The sequence below is a fragment of the Monodelphis domestica genome, chromosome 1 (genome assembly GCF_027887165.1).
Source record: "Monodelphis domestica isolate mMonDom1 chromosome 1, mMonDom1.pri, whole genome shotgun sequence".
Lineage (NCBI taxonomy): Eukaryota > Metazoa > Chordata > Mammalia > Didelphimorphia > Didelphidae > Monodelphis > Monodelphis domestica.
The window spans coordinates 90,460,710-90,486,257 of NC_077227.1; the positions used below are offsets into that span (position 1 = coordinate 90,460,710).

Sequence of the window (25,548 nt, forward strand, 5' to 3'; positions counted from 1 at the left end):
TGTTTGACAGAATGTTTGGGCAACATTTCACATGGAAGGCTGATGTTTCCAAAGACACGCTTAGAGGGAAAATGGTACTGTGAAAAGAATAAGATAAGAAGAATAAGAGGAAACTGGGCTTGGGTCCTGGATCTACCACATACAAGCTGCTTGACCTTAGATGAAAAACCACCTCTCTGAGACTTACTTTTTTCATCTATAAAATGGACCCACTAATACTTGTACCACCCACCTCTACAGTATTGTTGAGAGGAATGACCTTAAGTAAAGCTTAAAGCATGCTTTAATGGGAAGATTTCTAAAAAGCTATTCTTCACACAAAGCTTGTGTAGTACATGTAAAGCTGTTTAGGAGATCCAATGTATGATCAATAATAGGAAACAAAATGGGAAGGGAAATAAACCAGCATTTATTATTTGTGTGTCAGGCACTTTACAAATATTTTAATATTTCATCCTCACAACTCTGTGAGATAGGTGTTATTATTATATCTGTTTTATAGTTGAGGAAACGGAAGTAAGTAGAGGTTAAGTGACTTGGCCAGAATCACATAACTGCTAGTAAGTGTCTAAGGTCAAATTTGAATTCAGATCTTCCTACCTATAGGTCCTGGGCTCTATTCATTATACCATCCGCCATTATCATAAAAAGGACAACAGAAACTTATTTTGGCAGTTACAGCCCTCACATATTTGCCAACTTCTAGATTTCATATTAGCATTAACTTGTCCCAATTTGTTTTATTCTTTTGAGCTAAAGGAAAAGTAATTTATGACAAAGACCTGAAGTGTCCATTGGCAGACTTTAAGGAATAGTACTTTTTTCAAGTGACTGTGGTAGTGAGGTAAGGAACACTAAAAATTATCTCAAAAAAGTGGACTTTCAGATCTCTCTCTCTTTTTTTTAAACCCTTACCTCCCATTTTGGAATCAATACATTGTATTGATTCTAAGGCAGAAGAGTGGTGTTAGGCAATGGGGGTTAAGTGACTTGCCCAGGGTCACAAAGCTAGGACGTGTCTGAGGCCACATTTGAATCTAGGAGCTCCCGTCTCTGGCCCTGGTTCTCAAGACTTTCAAAATTGGTCAAAAACTTTTAAGCCATTACAATTTGATTTTCCCTCTTTTTAAGCTAACAAGTGTTTGCCCCTTGTCCAAAGGGTACCTCGAACATACATACATCCAGCTATCTATACTCAGAAGGAAGCCATAAGAACTTGGTTTTCTCTTGTCATCAACCACCAAAGGCAGTCAAATATATTAGAAACTGACTGCTTTGTGTATTTCCAACTTTTCTTCCTTGAACTTTCCATACAAACACATTTGGGGCTGGAAAGGACCTTACTATTTTGTCAGTTAGTTGTGTCTATTTGGGTTTTTCTTGGCAAAGATAATGGAATGGTTTATCACTTCCTTCTCCAAGTCATTTTACAGATGAGGAAACTGAAGCAAACAGAGTTAAGTGACTTGGCCAGGGTCACAAAGCTAGTAATTATCTGAGACCAGATTTGAACTGTCTTCCTGACTGCAAAACTAGCTCCCTATCCATTGTGGCACCTAACTGCCTAGAAGAAACCTTTGAGGCATCTCATGTAGTCTCTTCTTTTACAGATGTACAAAGTAAACGCTCAGAGAAGCTGATTCGCCCAAAGTCACACTGCATCTGGATTCTAGCCCAAGTCCTCTGATGCCAATTCCAGGGCTCTTTTAACTATATCAAGATGCCTTCTCATAAATCATTGGGGCTCAAAAACTCTGGTATGGGAAGACTTGAACTGGTTATGAGCCATCATTTCCTCATAAACAAATTGATCATAATCCAGTGGAAACAGCGTTGGATTTGAAATTAGCCAGTCCTTGTTTGAATCTAGGTTTTGCTAGGTTGGTTAGTAAGAGGCATTTATTAAATGCCTCTGTTCTGGGCAGTGTGTTAAGCAAAAGAGATGCAAAGAAAAGCCAAAAATAGTCTCTGCTCAAAAGGAGCTCACAGAGTAATGAGGAAAAAGCATGTACATGACTGCATATCAAGAAGAAACAGACAGAATGAAATGGAGATAATCCACAGACAGAGGGCTTAATGCTAGTGCATTAGGAGGGATCAGAAAAAGCTTCTTGTAGAAGATGGGATTTTAATTGGGACTTAAAGGGACTAGGGAAGCTAAGAGAAAAAGATGAGGAAGAAGAGACTTCCAGGCATAGGAGATGAATCCCCCAGAGTAGGGACATGGAATGTCTTCTGCAAGAAATATCAAAGAGGATTGCCTCTCTGTTTTTGGACCAGTCCCCTTCCCTCTCTGGAGCTCCAGACAACTTCAGGTGCCTGCCTATCTCTATTTGATGTACGATTCTTTCTATCATCCCAACTAATATCTCTTAGCAATTTATTTACCTACCTCTAAAAGAAAGGAGGCAAAACTGAGATCTCTTGCTCAGTGTATGCCTGATGCTGATGGTAGTTTCTAGGTAATGCAATCGGTGATTTGCAAAAGAAACTCAGGACTGTCTCATAACAAAGGCAGAAGCTTAATTCATTTTCCACAAAGTTTGGGAGCTAGTGTGCACACATGTGTTGCTCATCAGATATAATCCAATGACAAAATGAAGGAAAAGGGAAAGAGGGGAAAGTGAAGTGATCTTTACACGGAACCTATTGTGCCATCATGGATCCCCCAACCCTCATAGCTAAAGATATATCCACCAATGATCCAAATCACACCCACAGTCCTTGTCATCATCAAGTGATTTTTACCCAGGTAAACCAGGTTCTGAAGAATGGAGCATTCCTGATATAAGGCTAGCAGTAGTTTGTGGGGGCTCTCTCTGAAGTCCTTTGGTGATAACACAGAAAGGCAGCCCTATAGCTGATAGAATAAGCCCACACTTGGCATCCCCCTTCAGAATTTTCATTTTCTAGCCAACTGTGGTCTCACATGTTTATGCAGCAGCCACTTGGTCATTTGCCCAGACAAATCTCCTCCAGCTCATTATTTTTGAAAAGTCTTATTTTCTATGCCTCAGTGCTAGGGTCTGACTACTTCCAGCCCCATCCCCGTTTGTCATTCGGGTACTCTGAGGAATGGACAGTAGCTCAGCAATTTGCACTCATGTGATGGGAGCCAGAGGTTGTCCCATAAAATACAGTTAGAGGATGTTACCAAACATTAAGATTAATTGGTTTTCTAAAAACTTTTGGAATCCTCCCACCACAGATATTAGTTTGGGCATCTTTACGATAATCTATTTCAGGACATTAACCCCAAAGCCCTGATTTTCCATGGGGAAGAAAGTATGTTCTGTATATAGATTGTATAGTCAGTCATAAATAGTCTGAACATGTAATGAGAAAGATTGGAAGGAAAACAGTGGCTGAAGCACCAGTTTCCAAGTTTCCACAAAGACTTCAATATGTATTCTGCTTCTGAATGTTGTTAGTAGCTACATGGATGCAGTCAAGTCCCTTAGCTTTTTCCCTTCCTCAGTTTCCTAAATTGTAAAATGGAATAAAAAAATACTCACTTCACAAGATTTGAGTGAGCACCATATGAAATCATGTATGTAAGGCAATTTACCAATTTTGAATGACATTATTAAGATGCTGCTGCTGCATAAGTCTTTTCTACCAGAAAGACAATTCCTCTAGGGATAACTACCGTTGTAAGATACTATTTGCAAATTCCAAATACTCTTGGGCAAAAGAACAAAGAACATACTATTTAATAGAATTAGTGACATTTATTTGGAGCTTATTTGGTCCATAGAGAAAAAAAGGCATTTGCCTGATAAGCACATACTTGTACTATTCCTCTAAGTAAGGGCTTAGATTTGGGTTCTATCAATAACTTAGAAAACAGAATGAGAGCTCTAGACTCATATTGACTAGATTCAACTTTTGGTGTGTCTCATAATCTCTTTGGGTTTTATTTCCCCCTTTCCCCAGATTATATCTGAATTTCCCATGTCAGGTTTTGACCCAGAGTTTCCCCTGGGAACATTAGACTATGGTTCATGTGTTTCCCTAAAAAGGAAGTGAATTTCTATAAAGCACTCAGTATAACAAAACATAAAAATTGGCATGCTTTATTTAGCCCAGCAGAAAATGCAGAAGACCCATACCTAAGTCCCAAAAGAGTCAAGATATATTCATTTCCTTTTCTTATGGAGGAACCATGGTCCTGAGTGAATCCTCTCAGGATTAGGGAGTAGGAGGTGCTGCTAACAAGTTCTCAGGTAAGTAGGTGCCAAATCATAGAAAAAATAAGGAAAAAATTTTAAAAAAGGGCGACATGTCAAAGCACTAGTAGGACTAATGGACGAAGGCACTACCTGAACCAGACAACTGTTGTTCAGTCATTCATTCATTCACATACAACTCTTTGTGACCCCAAGAGGAAATACTGCCAATGTGGTTTTCTTGGTAAAGATTAATGAAGTCGTTTGCCATATCTCCTCCAGAACTAGGGAAGCAGGGTCAAAACTATCACTACAAAGACATGAGAAGTGGTGCATATATGAAACCCATGATTTAGGTAGCATTAGTTCTAAACCAGGAGAGTAATAGGGATTTGCTGAAGTTGATTGGTCTGCGCATTTGTGTGTTTTAATGCTTTATTATTTGTGGCTTGTCCTGCCTTCCAATTTCTTAAGTGCCTTAAATTGGAGAGACAAAGCAATGGAATGATATGTAGGATCCACTGAACCTCATCAAATTTTCTATTACAGAAACTTAAAGCTTTGCTATTTTATTAGAAAATGTACTATTAGTCAAAATGGTATGTCAGGTACTTAAATAGTTCAAAGAGGTCTCATTTCTGACCACATTTCTAGCCAAATTTTCACAGAAGAGACTAAACTTTGATGAATCCATAATTTCACGGCATGGATACTCTCTCCAATAATGCAAATTGAAAACCCCTTTAAGCCTTCTAATCTTGTATAATATATATATTATCTTTTCAGAGAGCCTTCATAAAAGATCCTTTCAATGCACTAGGGATGTTTTTCTGAATTATATTTTCGTTTTGGGGGTACCAATATACCACTCAAATAGTTCACTGACATTTTCTCTTATTCCATTTGGCCATAACCATCATATTTTACCAACAATAAATTATATACTATTACTTTGTTCATTATAATTTTGCTGAAATGCTTAAAAATCAATACAATAAGCATTTACTTAGCATGAACTGTGTCCAAGGTCCTTTGTAAGGTGCTAAACAAAGAAAGCTAAAACAAAATATAATTCCACAAGGGGCTTAAATTATTCCAACCCATAATATATGATGCTTTAACAGATAAATACATTACAATTTGAGGAGAGAGTACTACCAGCTAAAAAGATCAAAGGTAGGATGAATATTGCCTTAAAATGAACTGAGGATTCAAAAGGAGAAGCAAGAGCACATTTCAGGGATGCAGGACAATTTCTGCACAGATAGAGAGGCGAGAGAAGGAATGTCGAGTCCCAGGAGCAGCAAACATGTTAGTTTAATTGTAATAGAGAATCTCAGGGATTCTGGGAGAAAGGTTGTGCAGAACAGGAAGAAGAGTTGTGGGATCCCTAGAAAATATCCAACAGATCCCCTAAGTACAAGCTAGGGGAGAGCCTAGGATGTTCTGAAAAAGCATGATTTTATGTGGAAGGGAAGCCATCCAAGTCTCAGAAACTGAACAAGCTGGGGCAGGAGATTTTTGAATCAAACAATCAACATTATTATTTACCTACTATGTTGCAGGCATTGTGTTAAGTGCATGGGTAATGGGTATAATTGGCAGAGGCCTTGTAATGTGAAAGTCAAGGACTATATATGCTACTACTGACCCTGCACACTTTTCTATTCCCTATCATGCTCATTCCTGCCTCTGTGGCTTATTCAAACTGATTCCCTTATCTGGAGTTCTTGCTTCTCTCCCCTATAAAAATCCTGCCTGTTTTTCAAGACCAAACTTTAAATCCAATCTCTTCAAGAAACCCTTCCCTGAGAATGCCAGCCTTCAGAGGACTCCCTTCTTCTGAACTTGGGCAACACAGTCTGTTCCCCACAATTTAGTCCTTTCCTATTCTGTTCTGTTTGTTCATGTATACCAGTCTTTTCACTCCAACTAAATTTAAACTCCCTGATGGGAGGGTGGTGATTTAGACTACTTTGTATATTTCTCCCAAGCCCAGAGTACAAGCCCCAAAATGTTTGTTGAATGATTTTGATGAGTCCACTTAAGGGATTCATTTCAATTTCAAAAAATAGTTTTAGAGGCTTTTATGGGCAAGACACTGTTATAGGAGAGAGCCAGACAAAACACTCCAGGAAAACTTGAGGAGTGACACTCAAAAAAATGGTTCTAGAAAATTTTATGGAAAAGGTGGTGCTTGAAGGAAGAGAAGGACTTTTAACACAGATAGAAAGGAGAAGGGAGTACAATTTAGGCACGCAGGGCAAATTGTGTGAATGTATGGAAGATAACCAATCCAGATCCAGTTTGGCTAGAATACTGAAGTGCATGAAAGAGAATAATGTGAAATATGGCTATAGAAAGGTTGGCTGGAGCCAATTTAAAGAAGTACTGCAATTTAAGAATAATTTGAAGGACCAAAATACACTTTTACATCAAATGATGCTCTTGGCCCTTTGGGTTAATTAAATGCCAGGTTAAGTAAAAAGTTTCTGTTAAAATCCTTAATGCAACAGGGAGCTATGGTAGATTTTTGGGCAGGGAAGTGATTTGGTCAGACTTGTGTCTTGGGAAGATTATTTTGACAGCTTGTGAGGGATGGATTTGAGAGAAGAGAGACTAGAAGAAGGGATGCCTGTTAGGAGTCTTTAACCAGAGCCCAGGCAGTTCATTTCATTTCTATGCACTGACTTTTTAAAAAATTATGCTATGTCACAATTGTTATGTTAGAGATCAGCTAATCTAACACCTACATTTTACAGAAAAGAAATCTGAAACCCAGAGAACTAAGGTGACTCACTTAAGATCACATATATAATTGGTAACAGAGTCAAGAACAAGTTCTTCTGACCTTCACCTTAGAGCTTTTCCCTAAACCATGCTTTAATCCTGTTGTTCCAGCATCTGTGCAGCAGCTGATCCAAGTTCCCTGATATTTTTTCAAATATTCTTTCCTTCCAAAGGACAGAGTTAGGCCACTCTCCTGAAAATTTGCTTCTCAAATAACTACCTTTCCAATAGAAAGGGAAGTAAAGGGCCCTAAAAGTATCAGTAATCAGATCCTGCCCCAAGTACCCGAATAAAGGGAAAGAGTTAGGAAATCCATACTGGAGTCAACAAACCTATTAAAATATTTAATACTGGATTACTTACTATGCCTGGGGAAGAAAAGGTCAAGCCAGGTCCCTAGTAAGTTAGACCATGTTTACACAAGCTTTTCCTCCAAAGTTTCTTAGTATATTAAGAGCACAAGGAAATCAATTTTAAAACCACATCTTTGTGCTGGGCTTTTATTCAGTGAACAACTCAATGCAAAGGCATATGAGAGAAGGGTCAGCTAAGTAATAGAATGAATAGAGCACCATGCCTGGAGTCGGAAGGACTGAGGCCATATGTGAATCATGTAAACCAGGGCAAGCCACTTAATCCTGTTTGCCTACTCCTTGCCCTTTTGTCTTAGAGTTATTACCAAGTAAGAAAGTAAGGGTTGTTGTTGTTGTTTAAGGGCAAACAAGGGACATCCTTTAGAAGCCTGATGAGAAGGCTGATTTGGAGGACTATATTTGTCATAAGTCAATTCTCATAAATTGTCATGGTGCCATCCCATCAAGCAATATAGTGGAAAGAGTTCTGGAATTGGAATTAGAGAATTTGAGATCCCATCTTGGCTCTGCTCCTACCATTCTGTGTGTTCCTAGGGCAAGTCCTGATCCTGAGGCCTCAGTTTCCTCATCTGTAAGAGGATAGGATTGGATAAGATGATCTCTAAGATTTCATTGCCCTTTGAGACGCTTTTCAGTTTAAAATCTACTTATACTTTGATACTAACAGCCGCTATAATATAATACAGTCAATACATATACTAACAGTCCAATTCCCATGTATGTGACCTTGTGCTGCATGCTGAGAACAAACAAAGATGAAATAAGGCACAAGATTTCCTTTCAAGAAGGTTACCTTATAGGTGAAGCAGCATTATAAAGATAGGATCCAGTTCTTCCAACAACAATACCCCCATTAATACTGCCCACTGGGGCAGCTAGATGGTAACATAGCTAGAACACAGTACTTAGAATCAGGAAAGCCCAAATTTAAGCATCTCACACACATTAGCTGTGTTACCAGGGACAAACTTCTCCGACCCTTGGTTTCCTCAACTGTCCAATGGTGATAATAATAGCACCTACCTCAATAATGACGATCAAATGAGTGAGCCTGCATAAAATACCTGCAAACCTTAAAGCCTGATATGAATATGATTATTACTGTTATTATCATTGTCATCATATTCCCTGGCCCTGAGTGCTTGGGGCAAATTATTTCATCACTCTAGATTTTAGGTTCCTCATCTGTAATGAAGGAGTTGGACTACATGACCTCCAAGTTCCCTTCCAGCTCTAAAATTCTATAAATCTATGAATCTTTGCCAGATTGCAAACTAAACCGTCGAGGCCACTAGAATTAATCTCATTGTATATTTTTCATTCATTCTTTAAGTAGCAAAAAATGGGTACCTGGACCCAAAGCTCTCAGTTTTTCATGGTCCATTATGGTGACTGCTTCACTCCTAAATAACAGCATATCCCAAAATATTGTTGCTAAAAATAAGGCTGCATCCAAACCTGATGTCAGAGCTTCAGCCAGGTCATGGTAATTAAAGGTTCCACAAGAGAAGGAGGAGCGATCTGTCCTTGTTTAATTTGGGTAATTACCACCTTCAGTTCTAAATTCCCCCAAGATTTTTGAATTATTGTTGGATACTTTCCCCCTCCCATGCTTGTCTGTTGGATTTAGTTACAGTGTGATTATAAAGGGTCCCTCTAAGTCTAAAAGACCAAATAGTAAAAACACTGCTTTTAGATTCCTCACAAACTTGAATTATAATGGCATTTCCCCCCACAGAGCAGTGCCACCCCTTCTAGAAATGTTCAAAAGGTACTAAATAAATAATAAGGGCAAAAATCATTCCTCAATAGAAAAGTAGCCAATGACAAGAACACTCAAAAGAAAAACTGCACAATATAATATTAAATAAAACAAGCCAAATAATTAATTTTTACAGGAATACCAATCAAAACAAACCTGTTTTCATACCCACACCCCACAAATTAGTAAAAATGACAAAACACTGGAATAGTCAATGTTGATGGAGTTTTGAAGGTATAAGTACACTATGGCATTGTTGGCGGCGCTATGCACTTGTACATTCTGGAAAACTATTCAGAATTATTCAGATAAAAGGACTAAAATATCCATAAGCTTTGATCCAAAGATTCCACCACTAGGCTTATATCTCAAGGAGAACACTGACAAAAATAAGGTCTCTACATTCTGCATGGTTTTTACAATACCAAAATTTTTATAGCAGTATTACTTGTGGAGCAAGGAAGTAAAAAAAAGTAGATGCCCATTAATTGTAGAATAATTAAACAAATGGGCTCTGAAGGTAACTGAATATTTCTATGCTATGTAAGAAAGGATGAACATGATGAACATAAAGTAGTATAGAAAGACATGGATTGATACAAAAATTAAGAGCTAGAAAAACAATATATACAATGACTCCAACAATATAAAACAATAACCACAAAAAAATGAAACAATGAAAATATAGATTCCAAGGAAGAGATAGAAAAAGATATCCCCCCATGATCTTTTGAAAAGATCAGCATCCATGGGTGTACAACACTTGATCTAACATACTTTTTAAGTTGTTTTTTATTTTATTTTTCAAAAAAATTTTCCCTTGGTTACATGATTCTTGTCTCCCTCCCCTCTTCCTTCCCAACTCATGGAGTTGACAAGCAATTACACTGGGTTATACATATAGTATCATTCAAATCCTATTTCCATATTATTCATTTTTGTAATAGAGTAATATTTTAAAACTAAAACCCCAAATCATATATCCATATAAACAAGTAACATATTTTTCAATGTGTAGGTTGGTTTTAATTAAATTTTTTTCTTCCTTTGTTAAATTCTTCATTATGAGGGACTGCTTTCTGGAAGTATAAAGGAAGAGGCTCAGAAATTTCTAAGCAATGTATAAAATATCAAAAAAGGTTTTTTCAAACCAAGTATTAATTTAAAATGATCTAGAGTCTCAGAACTTTGGGCAACTAACTTAACCGTTTCAGGTCTCAGTTTCTTCATCTATAAAATGACAGCCTTGAATTATATGACCACAAAGGTCTCTGTTAGCTCTGAATCTATTACTCTTAATTCTTCCAAAAGATATTTTTATTTATATATGTGTACATACATATGTATAATCATAGAATATTCTAAAATGAATAGTCTTTAAATTGTAGATCACCAAAGTTAAAATATAGCTACATTTTAAAAAGATCTCTGAGGTCTAGAGATAATTTTTCAAAAATGTTACATTTGTTTCCAAACCAGGCTTTTATTATGATACATACCATTCATACAATGTTTTATTTTTCTAAGTACTGTTCTTTATTATCTCACTTTGTCCTAATAACCACCCTGTAATACAGAACACATATTATTATTCTCTGTTATAGACAACACAATTGAGGAACAGAGAGGTCAATAGGCATGACCCAGGTCACCCAGCTAGGTAGTAGAGAGAGCAGAAAGAGAAAGCATAGGTAGGTCTCTTGTTTCCCGGTCCTGACAGGATTTAAACTGGGATGTGACTAAGGAATTCAAACTTATTATTTATTTTCCAGCAAACATGTGAACAAATATAAGAAATAGCTAAAGATGAGAATTCTTTCATAGCACATCTTAATTAAGATTAGAGCTTACATTTATATAGCACTTCAATCAATATTTCTTAGAGTAACATCCTGGATAACTTAATCTTTTCAACTCTGCATCTCTCAACTCAAGGTGATTGACTGTCCTGATGAGCAAATGTGCCACCTTCTTGCCACTTGATGCATGTAATATGATGTAACTCTCTGATAGAAACAGTACAAAGATTACAATAACCACTTAAATAGTAAAGTGACAAAAGCTCAATGAAATAAAATTATTTTATTACAGAAATATCATTGGGAGGAACTCTAAAGCTTTAAATCAGGATGTGAACATCCAAGAGAGACACACTTCATTTTCCATGCCTCATGGTGTTCTACTGGCCAATTCATGCCATATGACTAATCACACTCCTATGCCCTACCAAAGATGGCTATCCTAGAACACCATTACCATGATAACCCTTCCCCAGGACCTGCCTTCTTCCATCCCACACCCTTTCGGCCAATGTCACTTCTTCAATTTCTTTACCTCCTCTAATTGGGTAATCACGGACAATCAGTCACACTGTGGAGCTACAGATAAGACACTTTAGGAGACAAGTATACTCATTCCCAATATCTAAAGCAGTCTATCCTCTGCCCCTTCCCTCCCCTGAATTTACTCTGGGCACAAGAACTTCCAGATATGGCTCCACTTCCCCACAGTCACATAGTAAATAAACTTCACAATCAAAATTTGAACTTGTCTTTCTTTTCCACTATGCCTGTCATTCTATTAAAAAGCAACTATTTAATATTCATCCTATTCTTGAATGTTCCATGAAATCTACAAAATCCAAAGGAAGACAGTGTTTAGAATAATCTTCTCTTTGTGGTGGCCAAAAATTGGAAAATGAGGGGATGCCCATCAATTGGGGAATGGCTAAACAAATTGTGGTATATGTTGGTGATGGAATACTATTGTGCTCAAAGGAATAATAAAGTGGAGGAATTCCATGGAGACTGGAACAACCTCCAGGAAGTGATGCAGAGCGAGAGGAGCAGAACCAGGAAAACATTGTACACAGAGACTGATACACTGTGGTACAATCGAACATAATGGACTTCTCCATTAGTGGCAATGCAATGATCCAGGACAATCTTCAGGGATCTAGGAGAAAAACACTATCCACAAGCAGAGGACAAACTGTGGGAGTAAAAACACGGAGGAAAAGCAACTGCTTGACTCCAGGGGTTGAGGGGACATGTCTGAGGAGAGACTCTAAATGAACACTAATGCAAATACCAACAACATGGAAATGGGTTCGAATCAAGAACACATGTGATACCCAGTGGAATCACGCGTCAGCTATGGGAGGTAGGGGGAGGAAAAGAAAATGATCTTTGTGTCCAATGAATAATGTTTGGAAATGATCAAATAAAAAAAAAGAATAATCTGAGAAAATAAGCTGGCTTCAAGGTCTCCCTAGACTTGCAGAGAGAGTGGGGCTGTTATTTTCTACTTGTAACCTTAATCTAATATAAAAACTTATTCTCATTATTATGACTAATACTTTTCAGGAATAGAGAGGGCAGTGTAGGAGAAAAGAGAATGAGAAAAAGGGAAAAAACCAATAGGGTGAAAGAGCAAAGGGGTAAGAAAAGGAATAGGGTTGCAAAACTATTTTGGAACCAATACTGTATTTTCTCAGCCAATTACAATACTTCTATCTTCCCTTTCTCTTCCCCTCATGGTTCAGATGGTTTAATCTGAAGTCATACTAAAGGAAAGCAAGCATCAGTGAGCACTCAAGCTACTCACAGAGCACAAGTAATTCAAAAGGTCTGTCTAAATGCAAGGACATAATTGTACCACTTTCCCCAAATGAAAAACCCTCTGTGGTGATTGATCCTGCATGACCATAATTGGTGAGATGAAGAATCTAGAAATGTGTTTGGCGAGGTCAGCTTTTCTGGCTCAGAAATATAAACAAAATTTCCAATTTTAGGTTTCCCAAACAATTACTGTTCTCTTGTATATATACACTGTCAGAAGCATCTTTATTCCAGGTGTTTTTGCTTAACTGTTTTTCTATGTTACAAGGGAGGGTTCTACATGGAGGGGGGCAAAGAAACAACTGTGATATAAAAAAAAGCATCAGTAAAACTTAAGTTTTAATCAATAAACCATAGAAGACACCAAGAGCAGAGGGAGGAATGGACACAGGAAGAAAAAGATGTTAGAATAGTAAAAAAATTATTTCAATGACCTCTTTAAGAACAAATGGGAAAAATTGAGATGGATTACTGAGTTACCTAATCTAACTCCCTCATTCATCTAAAAATCTGGAGTTTTATGTGGTATCAAGGAAAACTATGGCTCAACCCCATTCCACATAAAGATACACATGCATTCATTCGTTCAACCAACAGGTATTTATCTGGGGCATGTGGGTGTTCAAGACATACTAACACTTCTGGTATGAAGGTTTGCTGAGCCCTTTTCAGGACTGCTCATCTACCTTTGGTGTCCACCTAACATTCAACTCTCACCTATGGTTCCAAGAAGCTATTGCATGTGCAGTGGCTATACCCCAATGAACCATCTTGGTAGATAAACTAAACTGGATTGAGGGTAACTGACAGATCACAAACCTATCAGGGATTTATGGGGATGTTTACCCCAAACATGTGAAGCCTTCCCTTGGTGGAATGAGTAAATGAAAAATAAATTGTTCTACAACCATGAATGTGACTGAAGTAATTGCTGTGTACTACTTGGAGCTTGGTCAGACATCAAAGACATGAAGATCATTCACTACGTCCCAGGCCTTTTCTGGTTGTCCTGATTTTTTTCTTGTCTGTGACTCTGGAAGAAAGACTGAGGCTGACAATTTTGTGCAACTCTGACTCTCTTAAATTCAGTTCATGCACAATTCAAGACATCACCCAGTGATGTCATCCATCTCTTTGAAAATGAAGGACAAATATCAACAAGTATTTATCTATTGTAAATACAAGCTGTATATAAAGGTATTAGAAAAGCAATAACAGTTTTAGATAAAGAGATGATCTGTGTCCTCACAGAGATCAGAGTGAAGAAAGAGGAAAAACAGAGAAAAGGGATACAATATATCATATTTCATATGCTCATTAGAGAAGTACAAAATAAGTGTGAAGGCAGAAAGTTCAGAAAGTAAAGTTCAAAGTTGCAAAGGGTAGAGGTGAAATTAAGGAAGGCAAGAAATAAGGAAAAGTTTGGAATAGTCATTGTAGGGAATGAGTCAAGTGACAGCAAAGGGCTAGCTGGGATGATGCAGAATGAATTTGAAGTGGGGTTTAATAATACAAGATACAACATATGAATATTGTCATATTTCATGTATGCACACAAAGGGCAAGCCTTCTATGTGTGCTCATTCCTCTTTGCATTGTTGCAGTCTTCCAGTCTCCACTGGGCTTGCTTGGTCATTTAAGAACACAGATAGAGATCATGGAAAAAAAAAACATCCTATTAATGAAGGATTGTTGATTAAACCATCAGACTGTTTTAAAAAGGGAGGGTGGGTGGAGGAAGGGAGAGAGGAAGGAAGGAAGGAAGGAAGGAAGGAAGGAAGGAAGGAAGGAAGGAAGGAAGGAAGGAAGGAAGGAAGGAAGGAAGGAAGGAAGGAAGGAAGGAAGGAAGGAAGGAAGGAAGGAAGGAAGGAAGGAAGGAAGGAAGGAAGGAAGGAAGGAAGGAAGGAAGGAAGGAAGGAAGAAGGAAGGGAGGGAGGGAGGGAGGGAGGGAGGGAGGGAGGGAGGAAGGGAGGAAGGGATGAGGGAAGGAGGGAAGGGAGGAAGGGATGAGGGAAGAAGGGAAGGAGAGGAGGGAAGGGAGGAAGGGATGAGGGAAGGAGGGAAGGAGGGAAGGGAGAAAAAGAGGGAGGGAGGGAGAGAGGGACGGAAGTGGTGGTTCAAGAGAACCTTGGGCAAAATTCAATTTAAAACTAGAGACTCCTACTTTTTCTGCCTGATAGACATAACTGGGTAACTATGCCATTTAATTTCAGCAATGCATTAAGAGAGGAAAACATTGCATTTAAAGGCAGACCTAGCTCTGTCCCTAAGTGACTAGGTGACCATGGGTATTCACACAGCCCAAGTCTAAATTTCTCATTATAAAACCAATGATGTTACTTTCACTACCTACATCATAGGGCTGGTGTGAGGATTGATTGATACAATAAACTAAAGTACTTTTATATTGCGCTAGCTTATTATTGCTTTTCAAACAATGTTTTAGGAAAACATGAAGAAAAGTTGAACAGGATGGGTAGGCAAAGAGAGTTTATGATCTGTGAGCATCATTAGAGGGAACTCCAAAATCAGTGACATCATGAGTCCACTAAAGTACTTGAGTAATAATGTATGAATCTTGTTTGTCTCTTGGACTGTGCCACACCTGCTGCCATTAATACAAATACCACATCCCTGAGCAACACAAGAATAATGGTGCCTCTCTTACTGCTTAGGGGAGCTCAAAAAACTGCTCAGCTATCCACCTAGAGTTGCAAGATGGTAGACAAACTCTCATAAGGATAACAGTCAATTTTCTCATGGCAGAGTCACTTTGTTCTAAAAAGTATTGCACCAATTCTTACTGGGATTGTGCTGAATGGATTTGAAATAGAGATAACTCCCAAAAATTGCCATATTTCAAGTGGTGTATAAATAAAAACTTTCAAATGCCTAGTCCCTACCAGGAAGGAGATAGGCAAGGAGACATTTACCTATGACTTCTCCATGTGAGACCCCATTGGTCAAATTATGCAGATGGTGATCTCTCAGAGTAATTTTATTTGCCACATCTACTTGAGTTCCTCTTTAACACAGTGGAAATTGTATTGTGCTCCACTTTAATAGCAGTGGAAAGTTCTTGACAAATAATGGAAGCCTGGGGTATCTTGTTTCTGGGTTCTGGCATACTAGTTCCTTTCGGATGCAAAGACTGCTACAATCAGCTCTCTCCATTTCTTGACAGGGAGGTAATAGCCTATATTAGTCAATCATTTCTCCTATAACCAACTATGGTCCCTTTATTTCTGAATTCTCCCTAGTTTCAAACTCCTGGTCTTTCTACGGTGGTTCAGTGCTCTCCTCACTTAATGCATTACTAAAATTGAATGGCACAGTTACTCAGTTATGCCAGATATTTACAGTCCATTGTAAAGGAATAAATGATAAATTATCCATCTGAATAATTCAAGCTCCAAGTCATATTTTCCTTCCATTATCAGAACATATGCAAGAATCGTGGATTATAGAATCACAAAGCAAGAGTTAGAAGGGTACTCAGAGATCAATCTAGTCTAACATTCTATTTTTACAAATGAGGAAACTAAGGCACAGAGAGGCATAGTGGATAGAGATCTCAGAACAGAAAGACCCATGTTCAATTTCAGCCTGACTCTTACTAATTGTGTACTCTGGGCAAGTAATTTGACCTATTTGCCTCAGTTTCCTCACCTGTAAAATGGAGATAATAATAGCATCTATTTTATAGGGTTTTCATGAGGCTCAAATGAGATTATTTCTGAAAAGTGCTTAGCATAGTGCCTGGCATATAGTAGGCCTACATGCTTATCCCTTTCCCTTGCCTATGGTCACATAAATAATAAACATCAGAGGCAAGATTTTAACCCATGGTCGAGCTACACTATTCCCTTTTATTTGAGATCAGCATCCATCAGAATTGCCTCATAAACAACCATAATCTTCAGATTGCGAGGGATTTAAAAATAAAGATAGGCAAGTTTGTTTATAAAATTAATAGCCATATATGATCATATATAGTATTTCATTCAGCATAACTAAACCCAAACGCATCAACTTTTCTTAAAACCTACTACCTTACCTAAGTCTTCCCTTTTTTTTTTTTACCATAATACTATTATTCTGCCCATCTGAAAACCTTGGCTCCTCTTTTTAGCTCTCTCCACATCCATCAATCACTAAATCTTGCCTATTCTTCTTTCAAAAGATTTATTACATTCATTCTTTCCTCAACTTTCCGAGTTGTAATCTGGAAGAACTTTGATTCAAATAACTCAAGTCTGAATTGAAAACTTAACAATTGCAACATGAATTTTATATTAAATCAATTCCAATATACACATTTACTGCAAATGAGAACCCAAGACCCATGTTGCCATCATATTGCAAAAGGAACAGATTATTAGCTCATCCCATCAATTTTTCAGGCTCTTAGCTATTTGTACTCACATGGGACCCAATCTGTTAGTCAGGGAGTCCATCTGTTGTCCATCATCAAGACCCGCCCAGCATCTTTTGTGCATGAATAGTATCTCATAGTTGAATGGCAGTTTATAGTATATAAAATTATTTCCTTGCAAAAAAAAAACCCTTACAGTTATGTGGTGAATGTATCATTCTTCTCGTTGTAAAGATGAGGGTTAGAGAGATCAGATGCTTTGCACACTGTTATGTGGATAGACAGTGAAACAACCACATTTGAAGGAAGATCTTCTAATTCTACATCCTAAACTCTTTCCATCACAATCTGATGCCTCCTGATATTTAGGTATCAACTATCTCCAGGGCTCCATGTTAAGAATGGTTAACTCACAGATTAATTTTATCAAGTATCTAAAATATTTATATACATGCACACATATATAAAATATATACATCTATATGTGAAAAAGAAAAATACCTACAACTCTAATCTTGTCCTGTTGAGCAAATACTTTTCTACACCCTGAGTGGGAATGTAATAAATACATACCAGCAAAAGCCCTAGGGAACTGAGACAAGTCAGTAGCAGAAACAAGTGCTGATTGGAGATTAATTTTACATGTGTTTATGGAGAATATGCATACATCATGCTGGGCACCCACACGCCCAGGCACCAAGATAATAGAGCTGCTATTGTAGGCCACTGAAGGCAGCTGGTTCTTGGAAGAAGTGTTCAGACTCGAAAAACAGGTGATCGTACATTCTTAAAGCATGTGCAAAATATTAATCAAATCGTTTATAAGATGCCAGCAGCTGTTTGGTAGAGTGCATTTTGGTGGCCACAGGTACTAATTTAAAGTCCGATATCTACCACACGTATAGTCATACGGAGAACCACAAAAAGAGTTAAACCCAGTCTGTTCACAAATGTTTCTTAACTTTGTACCTTTCTACTCCCAGCCCAGAACATCCCAAAGGAAACCACTTTAAAGCAGCATCTTTTAATAATAATAGGTGGCAATTCGCTTAGAAAAAGTCCACTGAGAGTGGGGTAGGTCTCCATGCAGCAAATGGGAGAAAGACAGTAGGGCTATGGTGGGGTGAGGGGGATGGTAAATTCTGGGATTCATAGAATTCTGGGATTTCATAGATTGAGAACTGGAAGGGACTTTAGAGGCCATCAAGTCTAATGCCTTAATTTAAAATGACAAAGAAATTGGGACATAAAGAAATTAAATAACTTGTCCAGAGTCAAAGACTTTTTTTCCTGCTTCTATATACATCTATGTAGATTCATAAGACTTAGACTTGGAAGGAAAATGATGAATTGTTTAGGCCAACCTCCTCACTTTCATAATAAGCCCAGAGAGGGTCTTGGAAGACCAAGAGTTGTATTCAAAAGTGAACTCATGGAAGTGGAATGCAAAACTGGACCAATGTTCAGCAAATTTATCTCAAAATTAAAATGGACTGAAAAGCAAAAGAAACTCCCTTTTTAACATGGTAGGAAATAAATAAAAGAGGTTTTTAGTTCTGTTACTATTACTAGTGTAAGTGCTAATGTAAGCAGAGTGGTTATTTTCTTCTTTTTTAAAAAACCCAAGTCAGAAGGCCTGCATATTGTTTTATAGGACATCTAGAATGGCATGAAGGTTCTCCAAATAACTGGAGTTGTTACTTTACCTTTTGACCGTGTCATCCTCATCAGACTTGACTGAAATGGCCGTAATATCTAGAGCATTCTTCTGGGGTACCAGGGAGAGAAGAGATTGACCAGGCTCAGGGCTCTTTCTGAAGTGATGGAAGAAAGCAACAAGTACAATTTGTTAGCTGGTTTTCATCTCCAAGTTTCTTTGAATGAACACATGGTTTTCCAATGAGAGCTTCGTGCAACAGTTAAGCTAAAATGCACGGGAAAAATTAAATTCATTCACTCAACAGCTCTGAGGGACTTTTGAAGCCTATCAGCCTCCCCCCCAAATATGCTTCTCCTAAGCAAATCCAGATTAGAAAACAGATGTATCAAAATTCCCATAGGAACCAAAAACATATTATATGAATGACTGCTGACCTATGACACTACAATTCACAGGGCAAAAAGTAAACAGTTCATACTTTAAAACAGTTTTAATTTAACTGAAAGAATTGAAGAAAGCACGTGATAAATTAATAATTGTCATGATTCTCCAACTATTTCCCTTTTCAGTTGTTTAAGTACTAAGTCTAAATTGCTGCAATTCAGAGAAGTTAGCAGATGAGAATTTAAGCAGTTGAATAAAGAGGATATAATTCCCTGAAAGCCCACCCATATGCTAAATTGATTTTTCTAGTTAGGAAGTTAATCTCTAATTAGTCTTGTAAGGAATAGGATGATTCCCCACAAGAATTAACTGGTTCTAAGTACCTTTCTGTGAGTCCCTCTTCTGAAACAACATCTTGGGGTTTCTGGACTTGTCCTTTGTCTGGCTCAGGAAGTGAGCAGACAGGAATCTTGTCATTCTTGTCAAGTGGTGAGAATTCATGCTCAGAATGCTCCTCAATCTGTTGGTTCCCAGTCTGATTCTCCAAACACTCAGAGGCATTCTTCTCCTCCATCCCCAAAACTGTCTTCAGAGAGCCACTCTGGGACTCTGGGATTTGATTTGGGTGTCTCATTTGCAAAGCTGAGTCACAAGCTGAACTAAATAACACTCTCGTAGTACCTGTTTCAGGGATGGTTTTTAAAGGCTGATCATCAGAGGTGTAAACCTCAGGCTCCACTTTAGTAAAATAATTCTCTCTTTTTGCTTTGGAAACCTTTTCTATCACTAAGCCAGGTTCTTGTAAGGCATCTAACTGGAAGCTTTGCAAACCTAGCTCTTGTTTGAAGCAATCAACCATAGAGGGTGTCAGTATCCCACTGGGGTTTGGTAAATCCAGAACAGTTTCTGTTCTTGGGCTCTCCACAGTTTTTAAGTCACTGTGAGCACTGTCACCACCTTGGGGCTGCTTTTCATCCTTCGGCAGGCCAGCACTGAGCTGCTTATTAATTGTAGCTGTAGAAGCTGGAATGTCCACAGGTGGAGAGGAAATTTCCTGGACATGCCTGAGTTCTGGAATGTTGTCCAGTTCTTCAGTGCCAATTGAAGCGTAGATCCCATCACTTTTGGGCACCTTTTTGCTGAGGGGTATTTCTCTCTGCTGGCTTCCTGGAGGATTCAGACCCTCTTGAGATGAAGGCACTTTTGCATGGGTCTGGGAGATGACATAATACTCCTCATCCTTAAAAAGGGGAGCATTTTCCATAGGTGTCTTCTGAACAGCAATGTCTAAAGGGAGACTTGAAATGAATCCCTGCTTTCCTTCTCCTTGAAGCTTTTGATGCTCAAATGTAATCCCTGTACATTTTTCACCAGCTGTTTCTGACTTTTCTGTTCTATTTTCTTTTTGTGAGACACCAGATGCAATTCCATTCTTTTCCAAGCTGGTATCAAGGTGCTGTTTCTCAGTAAGAGCAGGTAAGCCTGGTGACTTTTTTGCAACTGTACCTTCTTGATAAGTCAACTTGTCCAGGGTAGTAGTTTGGCAAGAGATATTCTCTAAAGTCAACCTCTGCTCCTTTTCTTTTCTGTCTACCCCTTGTCCATCAGGAGTAGAAATCATGATATAGTCTCCTCCTTGACCATGCTGTGAATGTTTCTCTGTGCTTAGCTGCACCAAAGAGTCCTTTCCCATTGGGTTCCCTTCAACCCTTGAATTTTCTTGCAGTGTAAGCTGTGGACGGTCAGTGGTGAAAGCACTGAGGACAGATTTCTCAAATATTTTGCTGATGTGTGCCTTGAAGTCAGGAAATTCAGCCATAATGCCAGTTTGCCTCAACCCCAAGTTCTCATGATCAGATTTTTCCATACTCCCCTTAGCAGAATCTCCTGTCTTCTCATTACTTTTCTCTGGTCCCCCTCTTGGAACTTCTGCCATTTTCTCGATACTTTCCTCAGAATTCCTTGGCTGAGACTTGACGTTCCCCTTGTTTTGGGCCTCTTTGGATTTAATTGTAGATATTTCTTCCCTTGTCTGTACAGGCTTCAATGTGGGTGAGAGGTAGTCTGTAGGCAAATTAGCAGAGTCCTCAGCAGTGAACACAGACTCTCCTTCAATATAGAAACTGTCTCCAGAAACACTCAACTCTTTAGTGGAGGCATTCCTTGTCTTGCTATCTTCTGATTTTCTTCCATCAGTACTGTTTGTATTGAGGATAAAATTCTCAGAAGTTACCTCTAGTGACTGTCCAGAAACACCAGCAGTTGGCAATTCTGACTGCTCTCTCTCTGAGATGATCTGACATGCTGAAACACCCAGGATGTTACTGACAATTCCACCCATTTCACTTTTCAGCCATGAGTCATTCTTGTAGCTGACAGATTTTTGCCCAGTTTGGCAGGGACTACCTGAGACAAAGGTATCAATCTCACCACTACTGGGATCTAGCTCAGTATCCATCTCAGGACCACATTCAGTCTGAAGGAAATTCTCATTTGGAACAATTTTTCCAAACTTTTGTGATGCCAGACATGTATCCAGGATTTCTTGATCAACATTCCTACTTTTATCAGTAGATACGCTTTCAAAATTCTGTTCAACGTGGTCCTCTTGGGGGCTGATTTTGCCACTGAGTGGCAGGTGCCTTTGAGCCTCCTGGTTTGAGATGACTGGAAGCTCTATCTTCTCCTGGGTATCCAACAGAATCTGGCTGCTATTTGAGGTTTCCTCAAGCACTTTCTCTGGGACATCAAGAGATATGATGTTGATTGTTCCAGTTGCTGGAGCAGGCGGGATGTCAGTAGCATTAATAGTTGGTTGTGTATCTAGATGACAAGGTAGAGCCCCTTCCTCCTTTTCACATGGATTTTCCATATTATCTAAGCTGCTGATCTCTGTGTGCATGTCAGCTGCCTTAGAAAACCCATTTTCTTGGCATGTTTCTTCCTGCTGATTGCCAGAGATCAAAGCATCCTCCTTCTCCTGCTGGGGCTTGTCAAGCATCTGCCCAGTGCAAAAACTTTCTTCTGTTTTGACATTTAAGTTATCTTGAAGAAAAGAGTCTTTTAAATTGACCACAATAGGAAAAGAAATAGCAAAGGACTGGTCACCACTGCACTGTTTCTCTTGGTCCATCACCAGAGGCAGCTTCTCTCTTGTTATTGCTGTTGAGTCCAACTGTTCTGTTGAAGAACTGTCCAAAATGAACTCCTTAGGGTCATGTGCACTTGAACTATCACTCAGATCTTTTTCGTGCTGCCTATTTTGGAATTCTGATATTGGAATTGGCTCCTGTCCACCACAGGGCAAAGGACAATTCAAATCCTCCTTAGGTTCTGGGGTTGGTGAGATTTTTGAGAAATCTTCAGTCCTGGTCTTCATCCCTTCAAGACCATCTGGAGAAATGTCTTTCCTACTTTCAGAAGGAGTGGTTTTATCTCCAAAGGTTGAGGAGGCAGAAAATTCTGAACACAAGTGAGATTGTTGGAAACAAGTTCCTGCTAATGGTTCAGGGTTTCCTGACTGAGTGATTCTTATCCTGCTGTTACCTGCAGACAATGCACTTCCCTGTTGATTCTGCTCTGGACCCTGGGGCTCTACTCCACCTTTTACAGTCAAGATCTCATCATTGGGATGGTTTTTCACAACAGGGTTGAATTCCTGTCCATTTTCATCATTAGCAGGAGCAATTAAAGGTTCAACTGTAGCTACCAGCAGGACCTCAGCATCTTTGCTACAAGGCATCTTAGTTGTTTGGTTATGCTGTCTTTTACTTTCAGCTGCCTGGATTTCAGGATTAACACCACCTCTGGGAGATACACATATATCAGATTTCCCAGGCTTTGCAATTGAAACAGACTTTTTTCTTTCCCCTCCTTTGGTACCTTGAAGAGTATCTGGGAGCTCAGGTTTTAGACCTGTAACCTCTAGAATAGTTTCCTTAGAAGTAGCCTGTCCACAATCTACAGCCTGCTCAACAAGTTGAACATTAGTGTTTCCACTATGCATAGGCAGTAGATCATGTGTACCAATAGCAGCACAGTTTCCATCAATCATCTCATAGGCTAGGGAGCACAATGGTGAGTTTTCTGATTGACTGTCAGGCTGCTCTGCCTCCATTGGTTCAATCTTCTTAGACAACTGTACTGAGTCTCCATGCTGAAGCAAGCGAGGCTCCAAATTTGTGGTTTTCACTTCACCCACAATCTGATTGGATCTGCTGCTGGAATCAAGTAAGGTCTCTTCTAAATGTACAGGTTCTGTGCATTCAGTATTCTGAGTGGCAACTTCCTTTCCTTGAGAGTATATTCTTTGATTTCTTTCTTTACTGCCATTTTTGTTTTCAGCATCAAAAAGTTCCTGGCCTTTGTCATTCAATTCCAGCTTTGCCTCCATGCTTTTATCTAACCCAGTGGGAGACACAGTGGGGATTGCCCCTTGTATTCTCTCTGTTTTTTCTGCACTCAAGGGAGTTTCTATTTCATCCTTAGATAAATGGACAGGATAATTTTTAGGCCTCATTTCAGGATGCTTGTTCTCGCCACTCAAATCTAAATCCTCTGGTACCCTTCCTACATCTGTCATGGGATACTCTTTTGTGGGGTCTGGAAGAATCTCAGTAGCCAAGACACCAGGAGTTTCTATAGCCAAACAACTAGATCCCATTTCGGCAATAGTAGCAGCTGCATATGGAGTATTCTCTGAAACCTTACTGGAAATCAGATCTACTTCCTGTGTTTGGGAAAATACTGATTTAAGCCCATCTTCTTTGGCACTGGGGTCTAGTTTTTCAGATAAAGTTTCTTGTGTCCCACTCAGAAGGGGATTTTGAGTATCAGTTATGGTGACAGATTCCCTCAAAGGACCTTTGGTCTCTGGATCCAAGACAGGATTCTGGGGTAAATTTGGTAGAGGAAAATTAGTTGCTATTGGTTCCTGATGATATTCCAAAGGAACAGCATTCTCCTTAGTTTCTTGGGCAGATCCTATATTCTTAGAACCTTGGCAGTGGGCATTGAGGACTTCAGAATCATCAGCCCAGTTCTGATGTTTTTTGCCTTCCTCTCCATCTGATACTGGGGCAGTAGCATTCAGTGATAGGGTCTCGCCTTTCAACAGCACATCAGTCGTCCCATCTGTGTACTCTTCACCTTGTTGGGTTACAGCTGGGGCCTCGTGATTTGTTTGCAGGGGCCTTGGATTCTGCTGGGCCTCTTGAGTGGTAACATAATCTGCTTCTTTCCCTGGAGGGGAAAAGCTGCCATGTGGATCATCCTTCCCAGACAGCTGTGCCATTGGTTTTAATGGCTCCAATATCCTTGAATGTGTCCTTGGCTTCCCTTGCAATGGGGTAACATGATCAGCGGAAGAAGAATCCCTTCCCCCTTCCCTTGGTTCATTCTTTCCATCATCAATAAGAACAACAGGAGTGACCAGACTGGTCTCCACACTGCTATCTATCACTTGGGCAAGTGCCACCTGGTCTTCCTCAGGCGTATCTGGCACGGGCTCCCCTGGGTTACTGTGCAGAGCGAGGCCATCCTCATTGCCCAAGGCCTGATTCGCTTGGATAATATCCTGGGTATGTTCTGCAAAAGGCATGGAGCCAGGGATGCTATTCTCCTGTGTTCCTTCAGCTGGGTAGGATGAGGAGTTGGACACTGTTGTCTTCTTGTCTTTCTGTAGGAATTCTCCTGGTCCAATCACCTCCAAAGACTCAGCACAACTGGGGTTGGTTGCACCCTCCACTGTGTAGTCACTGGTGACTCCATGATTGATGCTGCCAATAATGGAAATGTTTCATTGGTTCAATATCATTGAGGACAGAAGCAAACAAATTCTCCACCCCATCCCCAAAAAGCAACTAAAGTACTGGGTGTTTGGGGTCATTCCTCCCATGTAGTCAGACTTATTGTAGAGACTAAATAATAGCTATAATGCTAGCACTAGAAGAATTTTTAGAGAGCTAACAAAGAAGGAACTTGCCAAAGTCACCAAGATAGAGAGGAAAAAATCAGGACAGGAGCCCTGCTCACAGGCCTCATAGGAATCTTGCCACTATGCCTCTCTCCATTCAGAATGCCTCAAGCAATAAATCTCAACTGTGTTGCTCTGAGATATCTAATACTACTTAGCAGCTGGTAGGAGAAGGAAAAGGGAAGAGAATAAACATTTATATAATGTCTATTACTATGTGCCAGGAATTGTGCTTACCAGTTGTCATAAATTCTATCTCATTTGATCCTCAGAACAATATTGGGAGGTAGGTGATTTTATTATTATTCCTATTTTACAGTTGAGGAAATTGAGGCAAACAGAGCTTAAGTCACAAGTTTATTAAATATCTGAGGTAGGATTTAAACTCAGATCTTCATGACTCCAGGCCCACAGTCCTATCCACTGTGCAACTAGCTGCC

The 25,548-nt window shown here is 39.2% G+C and overlaps 1 protein-coding gene across 20 annotated transcripts in view; it reads right to left on the reverse strand.

Moving 5' to 3' along the window:
* Window positions 1-25,548, reverse strand: part of TACC2 (transforming acidic coiled-coil containing protein 2) — a 305,302-nt gene that overhangs the window by 190,610 nt on the left and 89,144 nt on the right. For all 20 annotated transcript variants that reach the window (XM_056803043.1, XM_056803021.1, XM_056803099.1 and 17 more), the window contains 2 exons: window positions 19,518-24,911; window positions 18,797-18,904 (listed from right to left, as the gene is read on the reverse strand). In XM_056803043.1, the coding sequence (XP_056659021.1) occupies window positions 18,797-18,904; window positions 19,518-24,911 (5,502 nt within the window). The remainder of the gene's footprint in view (window positions 1-18,796; window positions 18,905-19,517; window positions 24,912-25,548) is intronic.